At 36.4% G+C, this 27803-nt stretch overlaps 2 protein-coding genes across 3 annotated transcripts in view; one reads left to right on the top strand and one right to left on the bottom strand.

Moving 5' to 3' along the window:
• LOC106135096 (uncharacterized) overlaps window positions 1–21102 on the top strand; it is a 98136-nt gene extending 77034 nt beyond the window's left edge. For both annotated transcript variants that reach the window (XM_060946509.1, XM_013335293.2), the window contains 5 exons: window positions 856–1241; window positions 2479–2660; window positions 17609–17702; window positions 18893–19047; window positions 19863–21102. In XM_060946509.1, the coding sequence (XP_060802492.1) occupies window positions 1089–1241; window positions 2479–2660; window positions 17609–17702; window positions 18893–19047; window positions 19863–20154 (876 nt within the window). In that variant the 5' untranslated portion in view covers window positions 856–1088 and the 3' untranslated portion in view covers window positions 20155–21102. The remainder of the gene's footprint in view (window positions 1–855; window positions 1242–2478; window positions 2661–17608; window positions 17703–18892; window positions 19048–19862) is intronic.
• A 1065-nt stretch (window positions 21103–22167) lies between these two features.
• Window positions 22168–27411, bottom strand: LOC106134949 (diphosphoinositol polyphosphate phosphohydrolase 1). Its single transcript, XM_013335101.2, has 4 exons — window positions 26957–27411; window positions 26714–26869; window positions 24789–25032; window positions 22168–22393 (listed from the first exon to the last, which is right to left on the bottom strand). Exons 1-3 carry the CDS (start codon window positions 27053–27055, stop codon window positions 24817–24819), a joined length of 471 nt encoding a protein of 156 aa, XP_013190555.1. The 5' UTR covers window positions 27056–27411; the 3' UTR covers window positions 22168–22393; window positions 24789–24816.
• Window positions 27412–27803: the final 392 nt, after the last annotated feature.

Genomic DNA, 27803 nt, shown 5'->3' with positions numbered 1-27803 from the left:
CTACAGAGATTGGTGGTGAGATGCTAGAATTGCCTTTAGCTCACATGGATAGAACTATTTTAGAAATTTGATAAGTCCTTAATGTCTCATTAAAGTTATCTATCAGAAATGTTGTGTAGTTTCCGGCACTTACAATAGAACCATTCCATAAATTTCCCATCGATGTCGTAAAACGCAACTAAGGCTTATAAACTTGGGATACCTCTTGTAGACGATGAGCTAGCAACCTAACACTATTTGAGTCTCAATTTTATCATGAAGCCTGAATATGGGCTTTCAGTCTTTTCGAGTTTGCTTGCTCTATCTAACCCGCAAGGGATAGACATAACTATATATATGTTTGTTTGTATACCAAAGCAAAAAAGAAAAACAGTAGCCTTATAGTCAAAGTACATTAAAAACCACAGTAAGTACCTGTTACTTAAATTTTATATGAAGGTACAACCATTTATCTTCGTAAAGTCTCCACCATTGTTTCTAACATAAAAAACCTTGACATGTCTATAAATTTTTTGCTCTTATTGACTTCTGACCTCGATATGTTTAATTGTAAAGGAAGTTGCACGGAATCTATTACAGATACGATCATAAACAAAAAATGAATGATCACTATGGGTCATCTCAGTTTTCATTTCTATAACAGTGAAAGTACTACCAAGTAGCAATTAGGTACTCTCATTCAGCGTGCCTTATCAAAAATCTGCTCAAATTGAAACTGGCATTTCAATAATCGATCACAATAATAGACCGATTGATCTGCAGATAACCACAAAATAGTTCCATTAGAAGGTTGATAGAAAAAAGGTCAGAACAATAATAGTCCCGTAAAATAACCAATTTATTCCTTTGTTACAGATCAAACACGCACTAGTGACCTAGAGAATAACAACTGGCCGAGATCCGAAATAAAAATATCAAGATCCAATCATTTTGAAATTAGAACGAACGATGACAGATTAGACCAAACTGACTGGCGTAAAAGTTTTCAAATTAAAAGTAATAAATTAAAAAAAAATAATGTCAAGGACTGTGGCGCGAAACTGATTGGTCTTTGAAAATGTGCGTGAGTGTTACGTGAATGTTTTAAAATGGCACATAAAGTGAAAAATAATCATTACGTGGCTACACATCGTTCAGGAGTGGACTCGCCTTCGTCTGGAGCATACCTTCATAGAGCCTCGTCTAGGGACGAAAATGACAGTCACAGGGCTCCGTCGGAAAGGACTTTATCAGAATATACGGTGAGTAGGCTTACATTCACTAAAGACGACTCACTATTCTATCTTTATTGAAAAAATTGATGAATCTGCAGATGTGATAGGTACCTAACATCACACCTGTATCATTTATGGGGCTGGTTTCTACCACAGTATAGAATAGACTGATAGGCCACATCCACCTTAAATCTACTCAATAAGTTAAGGCTTTATGTAGATTCAGACAAAAAGGAAAAAAATTGACAATAGATAGAAAGAATGTCGAAAAAAAGAAAAGGATAAAGGCGGGCTAGCAACCTGTTACTAATTAATCTCAATTCTATCATTAAGCTTCGGCTTAACTTGGCCTATCAGTCTACCCCGCAAGGGAAATAGACGTGATTATATGTATCTAGGTATGTATATACACAGATTTCCCTTCGTTTTCCCTGACCATAATAAACACCAGCCTTTGTAGCCAGAATACGATGAATTCCAACTATCAGTACCCGCGAAATATTCCAAAGATTTGTTTACATCTTACGTCAGTCACCAGAAATGTTTCAACGCGCATTACCGAAGCAGATGGCGTGATTTATTTATAACGTGCATCAAATCGGTTTCCTGAACGATTAATACCGCGAAAACAAATAAAAGGGACGAAACGCCTGCGCATAAATACTGTGTTATCGTGTTAAAATAATGATTGTTTGTTTGTTTGTATTTAAAATAAATCATCATTTAAAACAAATCGTACGCTATTCCAAAATCAGAGAATTTTTCATAGTACCTAATAAATTGTTTAAATTCTTCATCTTCTTTCTTAATAATAATGCGACATCCTTTATTTCGAACCAAATTACCTTTTGTAGACATTCAGATTACTACAGAAAACCCACATTTTCCTTTTCTCCATACATCTCCACGCCAAAATGAAACATATTAACGACTTCCATACAGCCCAGGTTTTCTTATAGTAGGTAAATAAATAATAAATTTTCACAGATTGAGTTAGCCTCGAAGTAAGTTCGAGACTTGTGTTACGAGATATTAACTCAACGAATAATAATAAACATCCAAAACCCAGGCCAATCAGAAAAAGTTCGTTTCTCATCATGCTCTGGCCGGGATTCGAACCCGGGACCTCCGGTGTCACAGATAAGCGTACAACCGCTGCGCCACAGAGGCCGTCAACTTATATAAACGACTAAATTTACTAAAATTTTTCCCTTATATTAATATACTTAGAAGTAATAGAAGTGACACACCAATTTTTCCCCAGACAATGGACGAGCGGACCCGGTCGCCATCCGGCGGCGAGCACAGAAACGGCGACCGTACCGTCGACCGGGCCGACCACCGCACCGACCGGAACGGCAGACGTCACCCCAACGGCTCGCCGAGAGACTCCGGTTCGGAGGTCTACGTCACCAGCGCCGCTTACCGGCCTCCTTCAGAAATTAGGTGAGTTATCATCGTTGTTTTCATTTAAGTAGCATGAATTTAGAGGTTAAACCAATGAATAGTACTTGTACACACCAAACAAAACACACTTGTTCTTGTGCCGTGTGGTTCCCGGCACCAATAAAAAAAAATAGGACCACTCCATCTCGTTCCTATGGATGTCGTAAAAGGCGAATGTGGAATAGGCTTATAAAATTAGGATTCTTCTTTTAGGCGATGGGCTAGCAACCTGTCACTAAATGAATCTCAAGTCTATCTGTTGGCTCTGTCTACACCGCAAGGGATATAGACGTGATTATATGTATGTATGTTTGTACACACTAAAACATAGTCATCCTCCTTAACTCTCGAAAGAGGAGACCAGGATCCTCTGATATCCACAATCATCGAATGGGCAAGTCGGTTTATACACGATGTGATTGATATCAGGCCTCCGCAACATTTGCAGGGGAATCTAACCATATTATTTAACTGTCACTGTCCAGATGCCTGAACGTGTAGATTTCCTCACGACATTTCCTCAACTGACCCTCGTTCAAGCTCTTACCTATCTTTTATTCTAATTCCTTTCACAAGCAAAGAGCCTCTATCCAGTCCGGGTCATAACAGGAAACCAATTCAGTATTGTTCAGCTTCGAAATTACTAGCTGTGCCCGCGACTTCGTCCGCTTGGAATTGTTATTTTGAGCATCATAGAAGCCCTCAAGGATGAATAATTTTCCCCCGTTTTTTTCACATTTTCCATTACATCTTCGCAAGTTCTTCAAGTTGCAAGTTCAAGTTCAATTCTTCTAAAAGTTGCAGCGTGATTTTATATAGCCTAAAGCCTTCCTCGATAAATGGTCTATTCAACTCAAAAATAATTTTTCAATTCGAACCAGTAGTTCCTGAGATTAGCGCGTTTAAACAAACAAACAAGCAAACTCTTCAGGTTTATAATATTAGTATAGATTACAAACATTAGGGGCTGTCCAAACGGCATTAATTTTCAATTGCTACAATTAGTTTTCTGTTATCCACGACGCCCCGCCGCGCCGGCAGTCCAGTCGTGTTTTAATCTAAAAATTATTCCACAATGCAGGATTTATTTTTTATTTGACTGTTAACCGTTCTTTTATAGGTACTATCAATACGTTATCCACACTACATATACGTTATTATATAAAGAGAAGAGATATGTCCAAAAAATACACGACCTTATTTTTAATTTTGGCCGTCACATAAGTAGATATTTCTTTTGAAATAAGCAGAAACTATGTACTATTATTTCTTGTGTTTATTAATCTTACGTATATCTTTTCTGTCTCTTAGAATTCAATTGTTATTATGGATACCTGAGATAAATTAATAAATGGATATAGAACAGTAACATAAGCCAATTTCCACGGGAGCGAAACCGTGGACAACTAAACGAAATATACAATATCAACGGCATGAATAACAAAAATGTTTTAATTTTCGTCTTAATTTTAATTACTTTTTTTTAATAGTCGCGTCGCGTCTCATTTTCGTATGAACAGACCCTAAGCAATTTGAAATATCAAAGGAAATATTCATATCTTCCGTGCATTGCATGTGTATCTATCAACAGATTTGAAGCTGTAAAACGGTTTTAGTGTCGAATCCGTAACTATAATAGCATCGCTGACAATATGGGCCAAAGGTTCTGTTCTCCTGTAACCACGTTATATAAATTAAAAATGATAAGTAATGAGCAGTTAAAATAAATTCTTACTGTAAAGGGTAACGGGGGGAAACATGGTTGGTTACGCATAGTTCCAATATAATAGCCCTCATCCTTCTCTCCAGAGAAATTAGGATGTAACCTGGATTTATGCCAAGAAATAAAAAAAAATTGTCAATAAAAGTTACACCTAATAAATATTTATTCTAAAACAAAAAAACGCATGGCAGAATACTGACGGCAGGACTCACAACAACTCAAAAAATAACAATAAATTCAAAAAAATATATATTTGCTCTCCATTCTGATATTAATATCTCCATACATATCTACTTATAGCCACGTACATATCGTAGACAGAGCCAACAGTCTTGAAGACTGAAAGGCCACGATCATCTCGGCTTTATGATGGAATTGAGACTCAAATAGTGGCAGGTTGCTAGCCCATCGCCTACAAGAGGAATTCTAAGCTTATAGCCTATCCCTTAATCGCCTTTTACGACATCTGTGGGAAACATAAAGTGGTTTTATTCTGCCGGTGCCGGAAACTACACGGCATGGCGGGAAAGATCTTGTTTTTTTTTTTGATGTTGTTAGAAGTTATCAGTACTTAACCAAACCAGTTTCTGGAGTAAAATTTTTCTGGAAAGTCCCACAAAAGAGCGATGCCCCAAATAAAGGCAAGTTTCCAATATACCCATGCCATGGTGTCAAAGGGAACAGGTCCTGTCGTAAACATACAATCAAACCAGATGCGATGAATCTGCATTCGCTGATGAGTCATGTGCACGCCGCGCTGCATCTATTGCGCCCGCTATGGGTAATTTTCCATCAATCTAGGCGTTTAATATGGAGGTTTTGTTCAGATTTTCCATCGGCCACACGAGCGTTTGAAACGCCGCTTTTTGACGCTACAAACTTGTAATATGCCGTATACATACAGTGCCATGTGTGCCCCAATATAAAAAAAGAGTAGGACCACTCTCCATCTCATTCCCTTGAATGTCGTAAAAGGCGACTAAGGGGTAGGCTTAAATTGGCGAAAGATAGAGGTGAGATTCAAATAGTGACAGGTTGCTACTGTCACTATTTGAATCTCAACTCTATCTTTAAGCCCAACAACTAAACGTGGCCTGTCAGACTACTGGCTATATCTACCCCGCAAAGGATATAGACGTGATTATACGAATGAATAAATTAATGAACTTGTAATATTTAACAACCAGCCTCTCGGGACTGTTAGCTCTGCTAATACTGTAAGATATAAAGACATAATACACTCGCACGACAATATGAGCGTTGGAACGCCGCGTTTCTTATCTTTACAATGAGAGCGGCGTTTGAACGCTCATGTGCGTCGAGACGAAGGCTCGCAATTGACCACGTATCAAGCGCCGTTGCATGAATTAGGCGAATCGTGGACTTAGCGAGACAATCCAACGGTATTTCGCTCCATCTAAATGATTACTAGATAGCGATGCTATTATTAGGGTTTAGGTTTAGGTCACAGAATTTGTGTGCTGTAAACAGGAACGGGATATAACGCCATCTTGAACACCGTATAGATAGATAAAACTCTTTATTGCACCATAAGTGTAAAACATACAAAACAGCACAAAGCAGATATAGATGGTACAAAGGCGGACTTATCGCTAATGCAATCTCTTCCAGTCAACCTTTGGGTGGAAGGAAACCAAACAGGAGATTGGCGTTGGCACAGAGCAAGATAAATAAATATACATACATACAAAAATAAAATCACGTCTATTATATTGTTTACAGTTTGAGGGGGTACCCTTTAGGGAGCACCATATTTCATGTCTATTTTTGTACATAGTTGTGGTGTTTTACGAATAATTTTTACTTTTTTTACTTTACTACCTACATACCAATTTCATCTCAATCGGTTCAGTAGTATTTGCTCTTTCACGAGTAACAAACCTTCGCATTAATAGTATTAGAAGTATTAGGTACTTAGTTTATTTTCGTTTCATATAACATAAATATTTGCATCTAGCCATTCTGACATTTAAGTCTAGTAATTATCAGCAATAACTAACGTTAGGTCGGCAATGGCATCCTAGATTAAGACGTCACGCCCGTCGTAATTATGGGAGGTGTGCCCTCCAGTGTGAACCCTTGACAGCAAAACGGCATTCGTACTTAGTGGGTTAAGCTAATATGTATGTTTGATGTAACTTTGTTTACATCGTAAACTATAGGGACGTGAATATAAGTATAAATGTATGTAAATGATATTGCATACATACTTAAAGTCACGCCTAAATCCCTTGCGGGGTTGATAGAGCCAACAGTCTTGAAAAGATTCAGCTGTATATTATTTTGTTTATTTACACTTATCTATGTGCCGTGTGGTTTCCGACATTTTAAAATAGAACCCCTTCATATCTTCCCCATGGATCTCGTTAAAGACGACTAAGGGATAGCCTTGTTAAGCGCCAACTAATAAACCGATTTAAAAAAATGGGGAGGTTTATATATTATTAAATCCGACACCAATTCTGACAAGAAATAAATCAATAAAAATAAGTATGCCTTGATCAAAAATGTATTAAAAGAACCTATTACGAAATAGGTACATAAGTTATATATATAAATAACAGACAGGCGGACACCTATTATAAAATTATATTACACAAGGGTTATAATAAACATCAGTACTTAGAACTAGCTGCTCGTAAATTGAATAAATAATTTGACGCACACGCAGATAAGTATATTCCCAGAAGATGTAATTTTATATAAATAATCATAGTAAAGCTATAAGGAACGGGTATGAAATTAGTACTTAATCGTTTTGCGGGGACATATTGTGATTTTATTGCATTGCTTGGCTTCTCCTTGGTTTTGGTAAAGATAGATAGATAAGTGAATAAATAATTCCCTTTAATTTAGTAGTGATAGCTGATCGTGGCAAGAGGAAAGAGGTAGTCTCTGCCTACCCCTCCGGGAAAGAGGCGTGATTTTATGTATGTATGTATGTATAGATAGATAATCGAAACTGTAACCGGCCCCCGTATCATGGCGGTGGTTAACGTGGTGGTTAACGGCCCCCGTAACATGGCGCGAAAAACTATCGCTATCCCGTTTCACGTCATAGTAAAAAGCGAAACAGCGGTAGTTTTTCGCGCGATAAAAACGGCGTCGCGCGTGTCTTGCTACGGGCAGGAGGTTTGGGGTTTTTCAGTGTTGTCTGCTTTTTAGCAATACTTTGAGGGTTCTGTGTCGAAATAGAACCTTTTTAGATTCGTCACATCTGTCATACATTTACATACTTACATTCGAAAAACGTAAATGTTTTGAACAAGATTTAGGTTTTGAAGGTAGGCAATGCAAAAATTGTGCCGTAAAAAAACATTTAGAGTAGTTATCATTTCATTATGAGCATAAATCGAATATAATTATACGAAACACTATACACATTTAAATTAACCTTACAAATCGAATATAAGTACTAATAATTAATAATAAATTAACTTACCATAAATCATAATGTTAAATTAGCGAAATTAAAAGCTTGACCTATACTTAATTAATAGGATGACCATGAATTCGAATAATAAAATAACGACAACACAATTCCACTTTGGGCTCAAAAAACGGTTATATGCCTAATGAGGAATAAAATTTATTTATGTACTAATAAAGTGAAATACTTTATTAAAACAAATGAAATAAAACAATTATCGCTTAATATTATCTTATATAAAAAATTCTCGTGTCACAATGTTCGTTAACGTACTCCGAAATTTTGAAGTTTCTGGAAAAACCGCTTGATCGATTCTCATGAAATTTTGAGCATAGTGGGCAGGTCTGAGAATCGGCCAACAACTATTTTTCATACCCCTTAGTGATAAGCGTTGTCCACCCTTAACATTTTGTTTTTAACTAGAAATCACTTAAAAATATTTATATGGCAAAACAACGTTTGCCGGGAACGGTTGTATTAGTATAAACATTAGATTGATATGGCTTTATTGACCGTAGTTACCATCTGGCACGAGCAGAAATAAGTCCGATATAGGCCGTGACGGCCGCGGGCCGAACCGATTTCAATATCAATAATTCTCAAATACAACGGTTGCCGCTACTTGGTACTGCTATTGTTGTTTATTGAAAGGTACGAGTAGATTAGATAATACATACATATATTGTCACGTCTATATCCCTTGCGGGGTAGACAGCGCCAACAGTCGTGAAAAGACTGATAGGCCACGTTCAGCTTTTTGGCTTAATGATAGAATTGAGATTCAAATAGTGACAGGTTGCTAGCCCATATCGCCAAAAAAAAGAATCGCAAGTTAATAAGCCTATCCCTTAGTCGCCTTTTACTTAGACTGGTCCGAGAATACATTAATATTATGTTATTTTTCTATCATCACTTGACCGGAGGCGAACCCGGGACTTTGGTTCACACTCAGAGTCGTCTTGCGCAAAACAGAACCTCACCATGCGTTAACTGTATCGTAGATTAACATAAATACAAATTTAGGTAATTAAACAAACATCCTTGCTGAACATGACCTTTGAATAATTTTGAAGAATTCCGTCTCTGTCTACCCCTTACGGGATAAAGCCATATTTATATTATTTTATATATGTAAACAAAAAATACTAACTCATAATGAGATAAATTGTGTGCATATTCAAGCCGATACCAATCCTAAACAAATCTATCCACGCCCATAAAGGAACCCATTTTCCGTTAAATTATCTCATTTTAAAACTTCATTTTCTCAAATAGGGTATGTGTTGACAGTCCATGATTTGCGGTCAAACGGTGCTTTCACCTAGCCAATAAATTGGGAATAGGTTATGTTATATGTACCCGTCATGATGTATCTGAGAAGATTGCAATTTATTCTGTACCTGCGCAAGCGCTGATGTATTGAGCAGGTGTCATTTTTAACGGCGATCGTGAGAGGAATTTTATATTTTACTAGCTGACCGCGTTATTATGGCTCAAACTCGGTAAATAAAGGACATAAAATCTATTTTAAACCATCTTCAGTCTTTATCTAAGCCTCTTTCCTAGAGATAGGCTACATGTCATGTCAGTATTCTTGCATACTTCTTAAGCTTTATTCGCATTCATTCCCTTCATGCAAAAAGAGAGTAGATACTTTTGACCTTACCTTTCGCCTGGACATGAAGGTTTTCATTTTTTCCTAAATTATACGAGATTTTTATATGTACATTATTTTTTATTTTGGCGTCTATGGTCGAATCGGTAAGGTGCCCGGTTAAAATGCGTGATGCGCAGAAACGCTCAGATTCAAAACGCACCTCGACCATGCACCAATGACTATTTCCAAAGTTATGTACATTAGCTTGAAAACTAACCGACGCTCTTACGGCGAGGGAAAGCATCGAGACGAAACCTGCACATTTAGGCTACTGGATATGTAACCATGATCGATCCAATACGGATAAGGTTTACCTGCAAAAGATGCGGAGGTCAGATAGGAGTGGCTTCGTGTAAAAACCTGACTCTCACAATCCAGGATTCATGGTGAAAAGCATACCCTGGGCTCCTCTCCAAAGTGGTGAGGATGCAACCGGAGTTAAACCAGGAGGAAGAAGTAAGCATTCGATTTGAGAAACGTACAAATCTTTTCACCCATAATTACCATGATTTACCCATTACAGTTAACGCAGAACTAAAAAATAAATCCGGCCCGGACTTGTCCACTTCTAGATTGTGGTAATTGGTCAAACCCTGAGCTCAAAGATGATGATGACTTTTGTTGCATTTTAAGTATCGGTGTGAAGTCATCACGGTATAGTGACTAGTTTATGGGCACCATTTTATATTGTATACGAATTATATAGAATACCGGTTGACCCACAGTGCGACGTAGAATCCAGATTAGCTTGGGGTCAATAAATCGTAGGCCTTATTCCAGATTCGCCAAGGTCCTCCTTTACCACCTATAAGAGTAACTACATTTTGCAAAATTATTGGTTTTGCGCCCGTATCAATATGTATAACAATTAGCCTTATGTTTGTCCTCGGGTAATTAAAGAAAATGTTTGTTTGGTAGGTTTAATATTATGATTCAATACGTTCTTGTGGGATTTACGAGATATTTTCTCAATGTTAGCGCACCCATTTAGGTTGTGAGCTGTTGATATGTGAGTCAGTCAATCAGTTTTCCTTGAGGTATTCAAGATTCTCGCAATAGAGTCTTGGAAAGTGTAACCGAGTAATAAGAGAGTATTTTCCGAAAATCATTTTATAAACTATTTTTTTTTTTTTTGCATTTGACGACAAAGCCAGTTTTATTAAAAAGTTTAAAACTTCTAAACTTTGAGCCGAAACGGGAACGTGGTTTAACGGGATACGCGATCGCTGATGGCCAGGTTCGATTCCCGGCCGCGACATCATTGTGTTGTCGGCAGGTCGGATATTGCTTGAATTACTGCGTTTTCAGATTTATTGCGTGCTCCAACCGCTTTGGTACTTGTCAATTTTCCGCTTTTAGATATACTGTGGAGGATTCCATTTTGTTTATGTTTCCTGGTTATGTTGGTTTAGGGCTGTGGTGTCGATAAATTTCGATCGACATAAAAATTTATGTAAATAAAAATATATTATAAATAAATATATATGGGACAAATTACACAGATTGAGTTAGCCTCGAAATAAGTTAGAGACTTGTGGAACGAGATACTAACTCAACGATACTAATTATATAATCAATACTTAAATTAATAAACACTCAAGACTCTGGCCAATCAGAATAAATTATTTTCCCATCATACCCTGGCTGCGATTCGTAAAAAGGCTTAAGTAGATATTTTTTCCCATCGAAAATCAGGAATTTCAAACAATCATTGCTGTGAAAAAAATGGATCTTAAAGGGAAAAGAAAAACCTCAAAAATTTACATTCCCTTCCATCACAATCATTAAGAGACCGGCACTGATTATACGAAAGTCCGGTGGAATCCATAATAATGTATAAAAGAAAGAAAGAAACTATACCTACACCACGGCATGTTGACAGTAACTTTATAAAATCTGTTACTAATTGTAAGATTTAACGTAAAATTGTGGTAAAAGCGTAGTGTCCCCATCACGACAGATAATAAAAACTAAAACCATTAAGTTCCGTCGTCGGCACCTCAAAAGACTGGGTGTCGTGGCCCTAAAATTGAGTTATATTAAAAAATCCTGGATCCACCCAAATTACTGTAAGTAGCTGTACCGTCACGCGTTAAGGTTGGTTCAGACTATATTCACTTTAGTATGGAAATAGACATTTTCGAACAATTTAACGGATTGTTTAAATATTAGAAATCACAGAATACAAAGGCAACAACATTATGAATGCTTGTTAAAAAAAAAAAAAAACTTTATTTATATGCCGTAAAGCTATGAAGTATAGTTTAAAACTAAACGCTGTACCTATGCATAATTTAGCAACGGTCAATGGTATTCAGATGTTTGATATAAATTTTACCCATATTTTTTTTTCAAAGACAAAAGTAAACTTTTCCTTTATAAAATGTGTGTAGTCTATACATTCCCTTATAAACTCAAGGACGCCAGTAGAAAGTAAACGGAATTAGTTATGGAGTCAGGAAACCCCGCCATGGCTATTAACGTTCTCTATGGTCTGTTTCGTAATTCTAATGGCGTTTTTGTCTCAATTCTATGGGTCGTATACGAACGATAAGCCGTAGTGTCTGCTGTCTTAATATACTTAGTTCCGACATAATTTTTAAAGAGAGTCTTGAGCCATGTAGTTCCCGGCACCAATACAAAAAGGAATAGGACCACTCCATCTCTTTCCCAAAGGCGACTAAGAGATAGGCTTACAAACTTGGGATTCTTTTTTAGGTATGAGATAGCAACCTGGCACTATTTGAATCTCAATTCTATCATAAAAGCAAATAGCTGAACGTGGCCATTCAGTATTTTCAAGACTGTTGGCTCTGTCTACCCCGAAAGGGATATAGATATGACCATATGTATGTTTGTATGTAGTCTTGAAACTGTGGCGACATCACTAAATGTAACACAACAACTAACAATCATAGCGAAGAAAATTACGCGCTCAGCCAATAGCAGCGGAGAATCTAAATCGCGATTACAAAGACTTCACGGGTTGGAGCATAAATACAACCTCCGACTCAACATCGTCGGAGCCGCGGTTCCCCAGGCATCACACCTAGCTTGTTGTAAGATCTTCCCATTGGTAGCGATCGACCCGACTCAACGTTCCCGCTATAAAACAAATGCTTGAAAAGCCCCTTTGAAAAGGTTCTTATGAGTTTTGACCAGAACTTTATGATGAAATTGGTATTCAGAGAGGGTGCGACGAGTCCATAGAACTGATTTGTAAGCCTTTCCTTTAATTGTTGTGATGTAAAAGAAGATTAACTACATTTTCTGGAATAAAAAAGGGTATGTTAAGATAGTTCTGTCATGTGGAGAGGATGAATGAAAGCAGGTTGACTAAGCAGATATACAAGGAGAGTGTGGAGGAAAAGGTCGGAGTGGGAAGACCTAGACGAACGTATCTTGATCAAATAAAGGACGTCCTGGTAAAGGGTCAGGTCAAAAGTACCCAAAACTGCCGAACTTGCATATAGAGAGTTATGAATGTGGATGAAGCGAAGGAAGTATGCAGAGATCGTGGCAAGTGGGAAGAGGTAGTCTCTGCCTACCCCTCCGGGAAAGAGGCGTGATTTTATGTATGTATGTATGTATGTATGTTCCTTTAATTGATTTTAATAATATCTGCGGGAAAAGAAGCAGTCGGAACACACTATTGCTTTCCCTTTGCTGCCGGATCAGCTTGGAATCTTACACTTGTACTTAAGTATTCCCTTAGTCTCCACTTGACAATATCCATAGGAAAGAGATAGAGCACCTAGTCCTATTCTAATGTGCCGGTAACAACGCGACACTAGGTATTTTTACTTGCCTTTTATCTATATACAATATCCTTCACTAACCTGAGTCATAAAATAATCGTACTGAACTTAGGTAGATACTTAGGTTTCTTCAAGAAAATCGTGAGTGAATAACAAAGCATAAATATCTACCAGCCTACTAAGAAATCTAAACACGCTTAAGTTCGTAACCTTTGGCTCCAGAATAGTGGCAAGTAGCCAATGTTATATTATAATACTATTTCATAGTGCCGTGTGGTTCCCGGCACTTCGGCGTTCAAAGTTTTTTTTTCTGAATTTCGTTACTAATTTGACGCTTAGGTAGACTAAAGTGAAATACTTATATACTCTTATGTGGCATTATTAAATCATTCATTCATTCATATGATCATGTCTATATCCCTTAAAGGGGTAGACAGAGCCAGCTGACTGCTGTCTTGAAATACTGACAGGCCATGTTTAGCTGATAGACTCGTCGCCTTTAACGACATCCATGGGAAAGAGATGGAGTGGTCCTATTCTTTTTTTTATTGGTACCGGGAATGATACTTAAAATAAAAACAGCAGTGTGAGTGCAAACCATGCTCACCACAAGAATTTCACTTTTTTTTTGAAGCCAGAAAACGCTCAAATTTTGATTTGTATCTAACTATAAAAAAAAAACAAACTTAAAATTTCCTTACATTCCATTTCTTGTCGAATCTGTTTAACATGGTAGCCACCGATTTACTATCCACAAAAACCTAATAAACGTTAACAAATAATCCATGGATGACAAATCACCCATTCCCCAATCATGGCTACCGGTCTTACAAATTATTACGAGCAACTTGTTATTTAGGGGTCCGTACTTCAAAAAAAGAAACTGAACCCTTTTTGGGATGCCTTCGTCTGCCGGTCCTTTATTTTAGTGTAAATTGCAAAGATATTACTGCGATTAAATGGTTGCATCAACTTAATATGACAACCAAACCAATACAAACAAGACTTAGTTCAATCAATGGTTTGTTTATAATCAAACATGACTTTACAATGACTGTGTCAATAAATACCTAGATAATATAAAAAAATTAATGGTACCTACAACTGAAAAATTGCAAGTAACCGGAGATTTTATGCATAGAAGTAAGTTTCTATACTTTATTCGCCGAAACAAGTTAGTAGCGCGCTTTCTCTATCACTCAACACCATACAAACGACAAAGACAAAACATCATGTTCAAGGTCAGTGGGCCGAAACGAAATCTCAGAAAAGTAAGCGCGCGGGCACATTGCGCTTCTTCGAGCTCGCTTAGCTTTTGTCCGCGGTTATGTCTGTCATATTATTACTGATAAATAAATATTGTTACCGAATGATGATATGCGTGTGACACGCTATATACATTATTAATACATTGAATTTACGTAATTGTACAGGTTGTTCATGTCTTATAAAAAAATAAACAATTGTCATTCAAACTAGTCTTTAATATCACAAGAATTTATACAACATTTTTTACAACATTATTATATATATGTATACATTTAAACTTACTCACTATCCGCCGTATCACTGCTACTACTATTTCCTACATTTATTACTAATTGTTCTACCATAATTTCTACGTTTGCACAAGCAGACTAAAAAGTACTCGTATTGTGTACACTGCCTTAGCGCTTATCACTGACCAATTACTGACGAGGAATTGTGGGAGAGAGACGGTGCTCTACTAACTTGTTTCGACGAATAGAGTATATCAATATCCACCTAATTCAGACACAGTTGTAAATTACTGTACTTTAATATTAAGTATTTACTGCTTTTCTGATTGGCCAATAAAGAAATTATGCCTAATTTCGGCTTCCTATGCCAATTACTTTAGGCTGTTTGTTGTCTGTCAGTCAGTCACTTAGTATAAATGCATTTTATATAAAGAAGGGCATTTATTTACATAACAAATGTTATGCGGAACCCTCAGTGTAAAAATACAACACGCGTTGACTATTATTTTTATCCCTTCACTTGACATCTTTATAAATATTTGTTTGTACAGTGACTAAGTGCTTTTGCCTTGTTAAAGCCCTTTTTATTATTATAGTTGATTGAAAACTTTCTACTGACAAAAAAAAACCAAAAGGATTTGTTTAAGTAGCTAACGCGGTCCGACAACAAGTATGTAAAAAATAGACTGATTAATTTTTATCAGTCAGTAATTCTATAGTTTGATGAATATTTGATGAATATATAGGTATATGTAGGTATTTTTAACCCCTCAACCATGATGTTTAATGAATTTGGTAGGTAATAATACGTTACCTATACGCGCTACATAGTTACCTAATATCCAAGAGATAATGAATCATCATCATAATAAATTTCGTGAACAGAATAGTTAATCAACTCATTTTAGCTATCGACCTTTTAATTAAATTGCGCAATCGTGACCATATCAGTAGCATCATTTGTCAACAACAATGGAATGATTTCCGATCATCGGTAGGTTCCACCTATAAAATGTATTGCAATTTGATACTAACCAACTAAGAATACAGCCATAGGAATCGAAATAATATAGACAGATAGATAAATATTCTATCAGCAATTGTGCATGACAACTTGACGATTCTTTGAGCCCTCCATGGGAAATTCCTTTTTAGACATAGCCTATTATTCTTTATTGAAAGCATTTAGCTTAAGATAGATTTTTAATACGTTTGTACCTCAGATAAGCAACCAACTGTAAAGACTTCTTAATCTTTACACAGCCTAAGTATACGAACTTGAGAATACTTTTGGATTATGATAAGAATAGATTACAATAGTTTGAATAGCTAACTAAAGCTGAGAGTGAGAGCAGGTAGATACACATGATCCAATATGGGTTGGGTTCGCCTACGAAACTTACAAAATTTAGACGGGAGTCGTTTCATATTAAAAACCTGACTCACCAAATCCAGGGTTCGTGGTCATAGACTGACCCTCCTCGGCTCCTCTCCAGAAAGTTGAAAACGTGATCGTGTCTTACGCCAGAAGAATAATCGAGAGAAATAACTATACAATAGACTTTTTATTAACTTACCTACACCTGTGTCTCAAAGTCGTGATCGTGATTCAAGCGACACCGAAATAAGCAATTGACTCGTCCCGATTCGGCGCGTGCGCACAGCGGATGCGACACGATTGTGGTACAAAAGTGAAACTGGTGATATGGTTTGAATTAAAGATTTGTGGAAGTTACTTCTCTTGTAAAGGACCCGGACATAGATGTGTTTAGGTTAACGTCACTCTTTAATTGGAATAATTCTGCTTCATTACCTTCAAAAAAAGAATAGGACCACTCCATCTCTTTCATGGATGTCGTAAAAGGCGACTAAGGGATAGGCTTACAAACTTGGGATTCTTTTTTAAGCGATGGGCTAGCAAACTGTCACTATTTGAATCTCAATTATATCATTAAACCAAATAGCTGAACGTGGCCATTCAGTCTTTTCAAGACTGTTTGCTCTGTCTACCCCGCAAGGGATATAGACGTGACCATATGTATGTATGCATTACCTTCTCTCACTCTTTATTTGTATCGGCCTCTGTGTCGCAGCGGTAGTACCTACGCTTGTCACAGCACAGTAGGACCCGGGTTGAATCCCGGCCAGGGCATGATGAGAAACGAACTTTATCTGATTGGCCTTGAATGTAACGTATCTTTGTATTATTATCTCGTTACATAAGTCTCGAACTTACTTCAAGGAACGAGACTAACTCAATCTGTCAATTTTTTTCGAATGAAAAACAAAACGGGTCGGTTCCTTCTAATTGGTTATGTTACTAGCCACTAATCTAAATCTACTCAAGTTTACCATCCATCTCTTTTTTCGATTTTCTCCTATTTCTAGCTTTTTTACTTCCATAATTCTATTCTGGTCCTCCTAGTTAGAATTGGAATAAAATATAGTGCTATATTAGGTATTTTTACCAGGACTTCAAATTTAAGTTTTCACCAGGACTTTAAACATAAGTAGGTATTTTTGCTGATACGCCCCTAGGCACCACCAGACGTAATACCATCATCATGGAAATGGTAATGCCTTGACCTTTTTGCATCTACCTGGAACTATTAGGTACATAGATTACCAGTGGATCAGCGTTATATATTCAACCTGAATATTTTACTTTGTACGGTTTGATTCAGGCAACTAATACGACGACGACATAAGCTTATGAACTTGGGATTCTTCTTTTCTATTTGAATCTCAATTATATCATTAAGCCAAACAACTGAATGTGGCCTATCAGTCTTGTCAAGACTGTTCGCAGTCTACCCCGCAAGGGATATAGACCTGATTATATGTATGTCTGTTGTTTCAGCCGACAGTCGCGGGCGCCCCGCAGTGTCTACTCCTACCGAAGTGCGGTGGCTCCGTCCGTCGCCTCCACTCACAGATCCAAAGTTTCCAGAAAAGTAAGATTATTTTACATTATCACCATCATTTCAGTGCTTATATTATATTATAGGTATATATGTAGTCTTCTCCTGGCTTTAGTCCCGGTTGCATCCTCACCACTCTGGGGAGTGCCCCAGAGTGGTGAGGATGCAACCGGGACCGGCTACTCAGTGGAGTAGATAGATAAAACTTTATTGCACCATAAGAGTAAAACATACAAAACAGCACAAGGATTCCGAGATATGCCTCTGAACATAGATCCTGGATTGGGTTAGTCAGGTTTTTACACGAAGCGAGTCTCGTCTGACCTCCGCAACCTTTGCAGGGGAACCTAATCGATATTGGATCGATCGTAACACATCCAGTTGCCTGAATGAACAGGTTTCCTCACGATGTTTTCCCTCACCGTGAGAGCATCGGTAAGTATTCAAACTAATGTACATAATTGGTACATGGCCGCGGTGGGATTCGAACGTGTGTCTTTTTGCGCCACATGCATTTTAACTGAGACCTTTAACCAATTGACCACCGACTCTCATAATAGTTATACATGTAGACTAAAAACAATATATATATATATATATATATATATTATTTTTAGTGTGTCTAGCAAAGAACGTTGACAAAGCATACCTTACCTTCAGTCTCTACGTCTTTTCGGTCAACATCAGAAATATATATATAGAAACAAGACAACACATTGCGCCTTATTAATATTATACCTACCTAAATTAAATAGTCCTGTTAGTTATATCGGAAGCGATGTTATTCAGATTCCGGGATCCACTACCGAACCTGGGTTCGTTACATCTAGGCAACCATACGACTATTAATAATAAAGAAGATATTTTCACCAACATATATATGTCTAAATTATTCTGCCTCTGAGATAAACGAAAATGTTAGTGAGGGAACATATACTTATTGCAGGATAAATTCACGTTACTCACTCAACGATAACGCTGGGAACATGCAGGCTTAACAAATAAGGCAGTTTTTTCAGACATTTTTAACGGGACCGCAAAATGAAGATTTTACTAAACATATGCGCAAAAACACAAACTAAAGCTACTTATAAAACTTAACGATACTTATTCCTTTTCACGTACAGCAAAACTACTTATTCTTGCTTAAATGTAGATTCAGACTGATTGCAAGATCAGCACAGAAAAAGGAAACTCATCCCCTTTTATCGCATTTCTTTCAGGCCGGGGTGAAAGTGGACGCAATGGCCGCGCCGAACCCGTTCTGCCCCAACGTGAAAGGCATGTGCTGCCTCATGCTGCTCTTGAACCTTGGCCTCATCCTCGTCACGCTGGGTTTCGTTATCGTACTACAGTTTTTCGAGCCATTATTCGTCTGGTAAATATCATTATTTAATTTTATTTCTATTTGCCTTGGTGAAAGTCGTGGCATTTGTGAACATTGCCAATCAACGGGCAGAAAAGAAATAGGTAGTTCAAATAAATTATAATAATTTGGATTAATTTACGAATTGTCTATAGTATATGATGGGTTAAGTACACGTTAGTCAATTGATGACTGTCAAAAGAACTTGATAGAATAAGTCCGAAATTAACAGTAAATCTAATGTTATTTATTTTAATTAAGAGGTTAAAGAGTTTTGGGTCTTAACAATGTTAATTGAAGTCGGAGATACAAGATCAAAATCACTATGCCATCTAGCGATCATTGTAAGCACTAAGCACAAAATGTACCAAAATCTATTTGAGCTCAAATTCTTTGTTATGGTTATAACTAAGAACTACCAAACTTAAAAAGAAATTACAGAATAATAGACTTATAACTATTCCCACGAATTCATCAAATTTCGAAAGCCTTTGACGCTTTGTTATTGCTGTTTCTTGACAATTGAATCTCAGGCACTTGTCGACATTAAAAATCGTTTTATATTTAGGCATATAACGGTAAAAGTAATTTGGGATGACACTCTCACATATGACGTCTGAATTTATTTCAAATCAGTCGGTATTTGACTCAAATTTTCTAATACAATGTCTGTTTGGGTTAGTTTTACGTCAATTCACTTATTAGGTTTTAAAAGTAAACATTGTAATATTCACTGCAATTGCCTAATAAGCCGATTACGAGATACTTACTAATTTCATTTACATTTACACATTCATTCATTAATTACATAACATTTTAATTTCCAGGATATTGGGTATAGTCTTCCTCATCTTTGGATTCATCACGCTTCTTGGCTCGCTGATATACTGCGTGGTACTCTGCCGTGAGAACCCCTACCCACGTTACCCCGACGATTTCTATTGGACCCACCACTGGTCCAAGACCATTGGGCCTTCGGAGATCCATTACAGCACCAGTGAGAAACCTTACCGCCAAAATGGTCATAGTGATAGGTACAATAAGTACAACGGGAAATACTCTGATAGAGAAAGTGCTAAAGGCTACTCTGACAGGGAAAGCAAATTGAGTAGGTACTGAGTTAACGTTAGTTTTATCGGAATTTGTATTTAGAACGTGACGTTCAACTTTTAAATGATTTTACTTATGGGATTTGTATTTAGAACGCGATGTTCCATTTTTAATTGTTTGGTGCTCTTGTACCCGACATAATTTTGACTATGGTCTACGAATTTTACCACAGATTTTTTTGGAATAAAGAATCTATGAATTTAACACTCTTCAGTTAATTAAAATTGCAAAAACTCAACTTACTGAAAGGATTTTTATTGTATAAAATCGAGATTTTGCAATTAGAAAATGATTTATCTCGAGTCTTGTTTAGATAAAGATGGATCTTTCTACATCTGATTTTTGTATTAAGATAGTTAAAGTCAAAAACTATTGACAGAATGTTATTATGAATTTCATACGGTTTTGTGAAAAGATAAAGAGGATATAACAATATAATGTGTACGCAAGCGAAACTATTTGGGCTTGTAGTACGATAAATATATAAAAATATACTTACAGAATATATCAATAAAAAAATCTTTAAATGCTTTACTAATTCACATAAAACTTTATAAATGAAAATATTAAGAACATTATTGATCTTCGAAGTTTTGGTACTTAATTTGTAGATACTATTAAGCGATAATTTAGGGTAATTATTAACCTTGTAATGTAAATAATCCTTATAATTTTTATTACAAATATATATAAAACACACTCTTTAAATTGAATGCCATACTAATAATATTATTATTGAAGAGTGTTTAGTTATTTTAACTTAAATATTGTCGAGGATACCATAATATTTTGGCGATTCCTAGATTTAATTATTATATTAATAAAACTGAAGAATGTTAGAATATTATACATACATATTTATACGATTATACAAACTGGTTTGGTTTGAAATTCTTGTAGGCATCTACGAGGCAATTGTGAAAAAAATCTTATTTACAATTAAATAAAATTAACATATTTTTACTTTTATTTCCCTACAAGTTTAACACTTTAAGTGATAATTTTTGACCACGTTATGAGGGGTCGCGGAGTCAACTGAGAAACCATGTAACCGGAAATAATGTGAAGGTATAATACATACACGGATATATCCCTTGCGGGGTAGACAGAACCAAAAGTCTTTAAAGGACTGAAGACCACGCCCAGCCGCATGGCTAAATGTTGGAATTGAGATTCGAATAGTGGCAGGTTGCCAGCCTACAAAAATCCTAAGTTTATAAGCCTTTCCCTTAGTCGCCTTTCAAACCAAATGTTTGAAAGCGGACCCTGGGCTCAAAGGGGAATCGATTAATACAATAAGATGAAATAAGTCAGAATAGAACAGAAAATAGAAACACTATTCTCATATCTTCCTGTAATATATATATATCATAAGAAAAAAAATCCGAAAAATAATGCATCAATAATTCACTAAGCCAATTCTACAGTCCAACAATTCTACTAACACGCAAAGAAAATATTATATAAACTTATTAATTCTTCACATATATACGTCTAGCCTATTAAATATTTTTTGATTTCATGATTTTTTTTATTTAGGCAGGAAATGTAGTAAAATTCATCGGTTTAGTTTTAAAGTTCAGATAAAATATCACTTCAGATTATAAATACTCCCTATTTTCTCTGTCTGTATGTATGCGCTAATCTCGTAAAGTTATGGACGGATTGCGGTTTGAAATATTGGAATGAGAGTTTATATTTTTAATGCCTCCCCGTGCAAATCCGGGGCAGTTCGCTATATAACTTAAATGGTGCAGTGTAGTTTGTTCCGCCGCTTCTTCTACACATGCGCTTTGGAAGCGGTAGTAGTTATAATTAGATTTAAGTTATGTGACGTCAATAAGTGATACCTTGTATCCAATTTTGAAAATAAATCTATTCTATTCTATTCTAACAAACTGAAATGTTCAAATGCACTTCGCCCCGTTGGTATCAGTATTTACTGGACAAAAAGGTATCAAAATCACAGATATTTCTTTTGTTTAATGTAAATTAGGACAGCGGATCAAACAAAAACTTAAAAAAGATCAATATAAAATTTATTTTAAAACTCCTCGAGGATTAGATATACTCAAGTTAATTTAAATAAAAAATAGAGCTCTGCATGTCTTTTCGTTTTAATGCTAACAAAATAAAATTAACATTTATTCCATTGTTGTAGTATAAAAATATACGTAAAGTAGAAAAAACGAGATGTTACGGTTACGTGTTTTATGCAGCGTGGTGAAGCAGATGGCCGGAAGGCGTTCTGAAAACAAAACAAAAACATCTAATTAATAATCATTACATATCTAATATTATAAAGCTGAAGAGTTTGTTTGTTTGTTTGTTTGAACGCGCTTATATCAGGAACTACTGGTTCGAATTGAAAAATTCTTTTTGCGTCGAATATACCATTTATCGAGGAAGGCTTTAGGCTATATAACATCACGCTGCAACTATAAGTAGCAAAAAAATAATAAAAAATGTGAAAAAAAAACGGGGAAAATTATTCATACTTGAGGGCTTCAATGATGCCCAAAATAACTATTCCACGCGGGCGAAGTTGCGGGCACAGCTAGTTATAAAACAAAGGTGCATCAGGGACGTAAAGCGTACCGCCGACTTCATGCGACCTAGGTCTGACCGACTCGGACAGACTGGATTAAACGTGTGTAACCAACAGCTAGTTTGCTAGTCGTCACACAGATTGAGTTAGCCTCGAAGTTCGAAACTTGTGTTATAAGATACTAACTCAATGATACTATATTTTATAATAAACTAGCGACCCGCCCCGGCTTCGCACGGGTGCAAAATTCAGAAAAAATTATACATAAAAACCTTCCTCTTGAATCACTCTACCTGTTACAAAAAACTGCATCAAAATCCGTTGCGTAATTTTTAAGATTTAAGCATACAGACAAACAGACTAAAATAGCGACTTTGTTTTATACTATGTAGCGATACTTATTTAGATAAACATCCAAGACCCAGGCCAATCAGAGAAAGTTCGTTTATCATCATGCCCTGGCCGGGATTCGAATCCGACACCTCCGGCGGCACAGACAAGCGCACTACCGCTGCGCCACAGAGGCCGTCAATAGTAAGAAAAAGTAGGTAAATAACATCAGCATTTATCGCAGTTTTTTTTAATGTACCAAAGTGTGGTGACCGATTGACTGTCATATCACCGCACAGTCCAAATTGCTGGGTGTTTATTTGAAATTTGACTTTTTAAGAAAGAAAGAAAGAAATCGTTTATTTGTAAAACATGGGTACATAAAATTGATGTTAAATAAGTTCCTTATGTAGTAAAGGGGTGCACTAAGAGTTGAATGTTCTGAATTTCCAGGACCCGACACAGTGTTAGTGGTCCTGCCTCCGAATCACAGGTCCCTGGTTCAATCCCCGGTGAAAATAGAAACTGTGTGCTGTTCTGATTCTTGTTACTTAACCAACCTGGATTTTTATCAAAATAAGTATTCTAAAATATAGTATCGGTTTCCGACCGAAGAAATGATGTAAGATTCTTCCTAGTTAAAATACAAAGCGTATTTGAACTAGGAAGAATGTTAAATCCTAAAAAGAAACACTGTTCCCTTGTGATTGACGTTCGAGGACAGGTCAGTGATAAAAACAATTCAAAAGTGTACTAAATAATTAAATAATCAATTCCTGGAACTTGCACGCATACTATGTGATAACAAATAACGTATTCATTCATCTATCACCCTTTACAGTGAAAAACTTATTATTACTCTGAGTATATCATTGTTAGCGATAATCTCATTAATTGGCATAGACAAAGTAGAAACAACTGCGGTGTATTACTTTAATCAATAATCGACACTAATTAATAAATTGTATTTTTGTATGATTGTAACAAATAAACTCAAAAAGTACTGGACTGATTTTCACGAAATTTGGCACAGAAAATTCGTGGAAAATTCCAGAAAAAAGTCTATTTTTTTCCTGGAATCCACGGAAGGCACGCGCAAAAGTAACACAAGAGGATTATAATGTTCTTGTGGATGTTAATTTAATAGATCCTTCTAAAGAATTACAGTTACAAACTCAGAAATTTACTGAAATAAGCATTTACAACAGTATTCTGCACGTGTCAAATCGCACACCTACATTAAAAAGTAAAAGATTTATCTTTTTGCTACTAGGTCAGCATGGAAAGGTACGGTAACAAAGCAAAAACATTGTTTTTCCAATTGATTATCTTTCCATGGACATTGCCAACGCTGGCTCTGTCCATCCCGTAAGGATGTATCCTATTACTCTTGAAGGAATCAGCCTCCTAGCGCTCATCACATTTAGTGGAACATCTGTATCTATATACTCTGTTATTTTACTAGAAAAAAGAAGTATTGAAAGATACTGGCCTGAACATGACACATGCGTGTGAGACGATGTGCATTTCTACTATGTGGGATTAGTAGCGATTGTCACATATATTGGAGCATAAGAATCTACATACCCTGTATTGTTATTCTACTCTTAAAAGAGTATTAAAGAAATGACTGACCTGAGCTTAACTTATACCTGCAAGTCTTTTATTTCTATTTTTTTTTTTTTAATTCGCGTCCATACATAGCCATGCTAACAAAAAAGTTCTACCTATGTATTTTACTAGTCAAGAGGATTAAATTACTGACCTGAGCTTAACCTATGCCTGAAGCGGGCTTAGCTGCCGGGGTCGTCAGGCTTGTTTTGTTTGGAGCGACGCAGCTGTTGCAAGTAATGGCGCTGTATGGGCTTGTGCAGCGCGAGTTGCGCGAGCGCATCGTCTATGGAGAACCACTGGCGCTTGCGGCCCATGAGCCGGGAGTCCTCCCACTCAGCCAGCTCTTGTGTCACCATCATCACATACACTTCCGTTCTGTGTTTGTGCTCTCGGTTCTGGAATTAGTGGGATATTGGTGTTGTTATGTGGGTTTTGATAAATCAGTTAATTTACAGACTATTTGATCAGTGTGGTTCCAGTACTTTAGAGACCACCCTATTTCTTTTCCATCGATGTCATAAAAGACGACTGAATAGGGACATTTATCTAGTTCAGCTTTTAACATGATTTATATGCATGTCCCAGGTTCCCATGCAAAGGTTTGCAGAGATCAGATTGGAGCCGTTTCGTGTAAAAACATAACTTACCCAAGGAACATGGTCAAAAGGCGCGCCCTGGACCCTAGGTGAGTATATAACCTTGATTAACGCCAGGAGGAAAAATATACAGACTTCTGTAAATTTGAATTTATGGTGGCAGCAGTGGGATTTTATCCTGTGTAAAGAATGTTTTCCAGGATACCAGTTACGGCACTCACTAAGCAGCTCAGAGTCCCCTTGTATTTATGACTTTTTCATCTGTTGATTGGTATCATAGGCAGAATAATGTGACATTAAATGAACATTGAAAGGGGAAGGTCTAAAATGTACATTTTACTATCACCTCAATAAATGTGTTGAGAATGGCCCTAAAGGTATGATAATTAATGATAATGATAAATGGATGAAAAGGAATAATGCTGTCTCTACCTTAATAAAAAAAGTGATTCAAAAGTTGTCAAATTTATGGAATTACTTGGTGTTACATAAAGTAGGTATCACTTTTGTCTCTTAAACGGGGAAAAGAAGAAAGTCGTCTTAAGACAGGAAATTGATAAAGGAATTGAAGAGCAGAAACTCAAATCTACTTAAGGGTGGTTTTTCTCTCGGTATAGAATAGAAACTTAATTGCCAAATTAAAGAACCACAACCAAACAGGTTGTATGACCTTGTCAAGGTTGCACGTAGTAAATTCCTGAGGATCATTTAAAAGTAATTAAAGACAAGTTCTTTGCAATACCTATGAAGACAAAGTTTAGTGTTTTCTCCATTAACTTGTAAGATTAAAACCAGTTTTCTTATGAATCTAACATAATCGCATTAGGGATATACCTAGAAACATTCCAAACACCTGTAATTTACTGCAAATTATTGTAGAAAGCTTTATTTATAGTGTTATTTTTAAAGTGTTTTTACTTAAAAAAAAGAAATTTAGTCCAAAGCTATTTATTTCCGTTCCAATTAGAATCTCGAGAAATCCATTCTATTCTTAGTGCACCCCTAGACCATATAAGAAACTGTAACATATGTCTTGGCTGTGCTTTGATATAACTATATGTGTAAATAAACTATTCTTCACCCGCATGAAAAGTGACCAGTGTCCTCCATAATCTACACTACATGTATGCAAACTTCCATGGAGATCAAATGATCAGTAATTCTGAAATCAGTGGTTCTGAAGTGAAAGATGAATAATTTCACATTTATAATATTAATATGGATTAAGAACTATAGAAAACACTACACAGATTTTTACAAATCTATGTTTACCCTATTTGTATATTCTACATGGAGATTACAACATACTTTTATGTTTCTCGTTATAAATAATTGTGTTGTTCCTCTATTACCAAATACTACAGGTGGTTTAGCACAATTGTACATACATACCTAATAATATTTGTCCCAACAAACTGACAGCTGGTACCTATGCATTTGACAGTTGTGCACAAAAGATTTATTTTATCTGATTCTTTACCTCAAAGACTCCAAGGCACCGACCCAGCTTGCCGATGACGCCCGCCTCTTCCAGCACCTCCCGCATGGCCGTCACCGAAGGCTCCTCTTCGGGCTCCACGCCGCCACCCGGCACAATCCAATTGTCCGGTCGACGTGACGACGTCACGAGAAGCACCTATGCGTAATTCAAGCGCAACACGTTACTATCGTCTCGTCACACAGATTTAACACCACGGGCAATATCAACATTGTATCGACTAACCTCGGTTTCGGCGTCCGATCGTACGCATATACACGCCGCACGGCGTCTGAAACCCTCGTCATCGTAAATCCGTATGGAATTTGGCTTCTCCTTCACCATCTTAATATTACACGTAAACACGAACTAAACAGACGATCACAAACTAAAAGCTGACATCAAATATAAAGTAAAACTATGAACCGAACGTAATTTTTTAATGATCAACAAACGCCATAACCCAGGTATCCTATGATAAACGTATCCATTTTCGACTATAAAGTTACACAACGTACATGTAAAATGAAACTATAATAACAATAACACTACAATTAGAGCAATATTTCAGCTACAACTAGCTTTTAATCGCGTAAAATAAGCCCATGTTGAATGGTGCCTGACGTTTTCTTTCTCTGCGAAAATCGAAATAGGTTTGGGAAAGCGAGCAAGGATCTATCAGCTGACAACCGGAAGTACATGACAGTATTGCCCTTTATATCAGTTTTTATTAAGTCGATTTCCTACCAGGATAAAGAAGAGCAAAATGTAAATGCCTAATTAAAAATTATAAGGGTGGTTAGCGTAATAAATAAAAGCAATACTTACTATCAGTTTGTTACTTTCAGCTGTTAATCAAAATCAATAAGTTTGTATTTAATAAATCAACTCCTTTACTTCCCCTTTAAAACAGCAAGTTCGTTAAAAGCAAAAAGTCTTAGTTAGCAAGCCAAATTGCACCAGCATAACCTAATATTATACCACCCGAAGGTAAAAACCCGGTTAAACCTTTTCCAACCTACCTAAAACACTTTCATCCGGTTTGCGGGTAAAAATCTTTATACGTTAAAAATATATTTTGAATTCAAAACTT

The sequence above is a fragment of the Amyelois transitella genome, chromosome 11 (assembly GCF_032362555.1).
Source record: "Amyelois transitella isolate CPQ chromosome 11, ilAmyTran1.1, whole genome shotgun sequence".
NCBI classification, from domain to species: Eukaryota; Metazoa; Arthropoda; class Insecta; order Lepidoptera; family Pyralidae; genus Amyelois; species Amyelois transitella.
The sequence above is the reverse complement of the archived record's forward strand: the minus strand, read 5'-3'. Positions and strand labels throughout refer to the sequence as shown.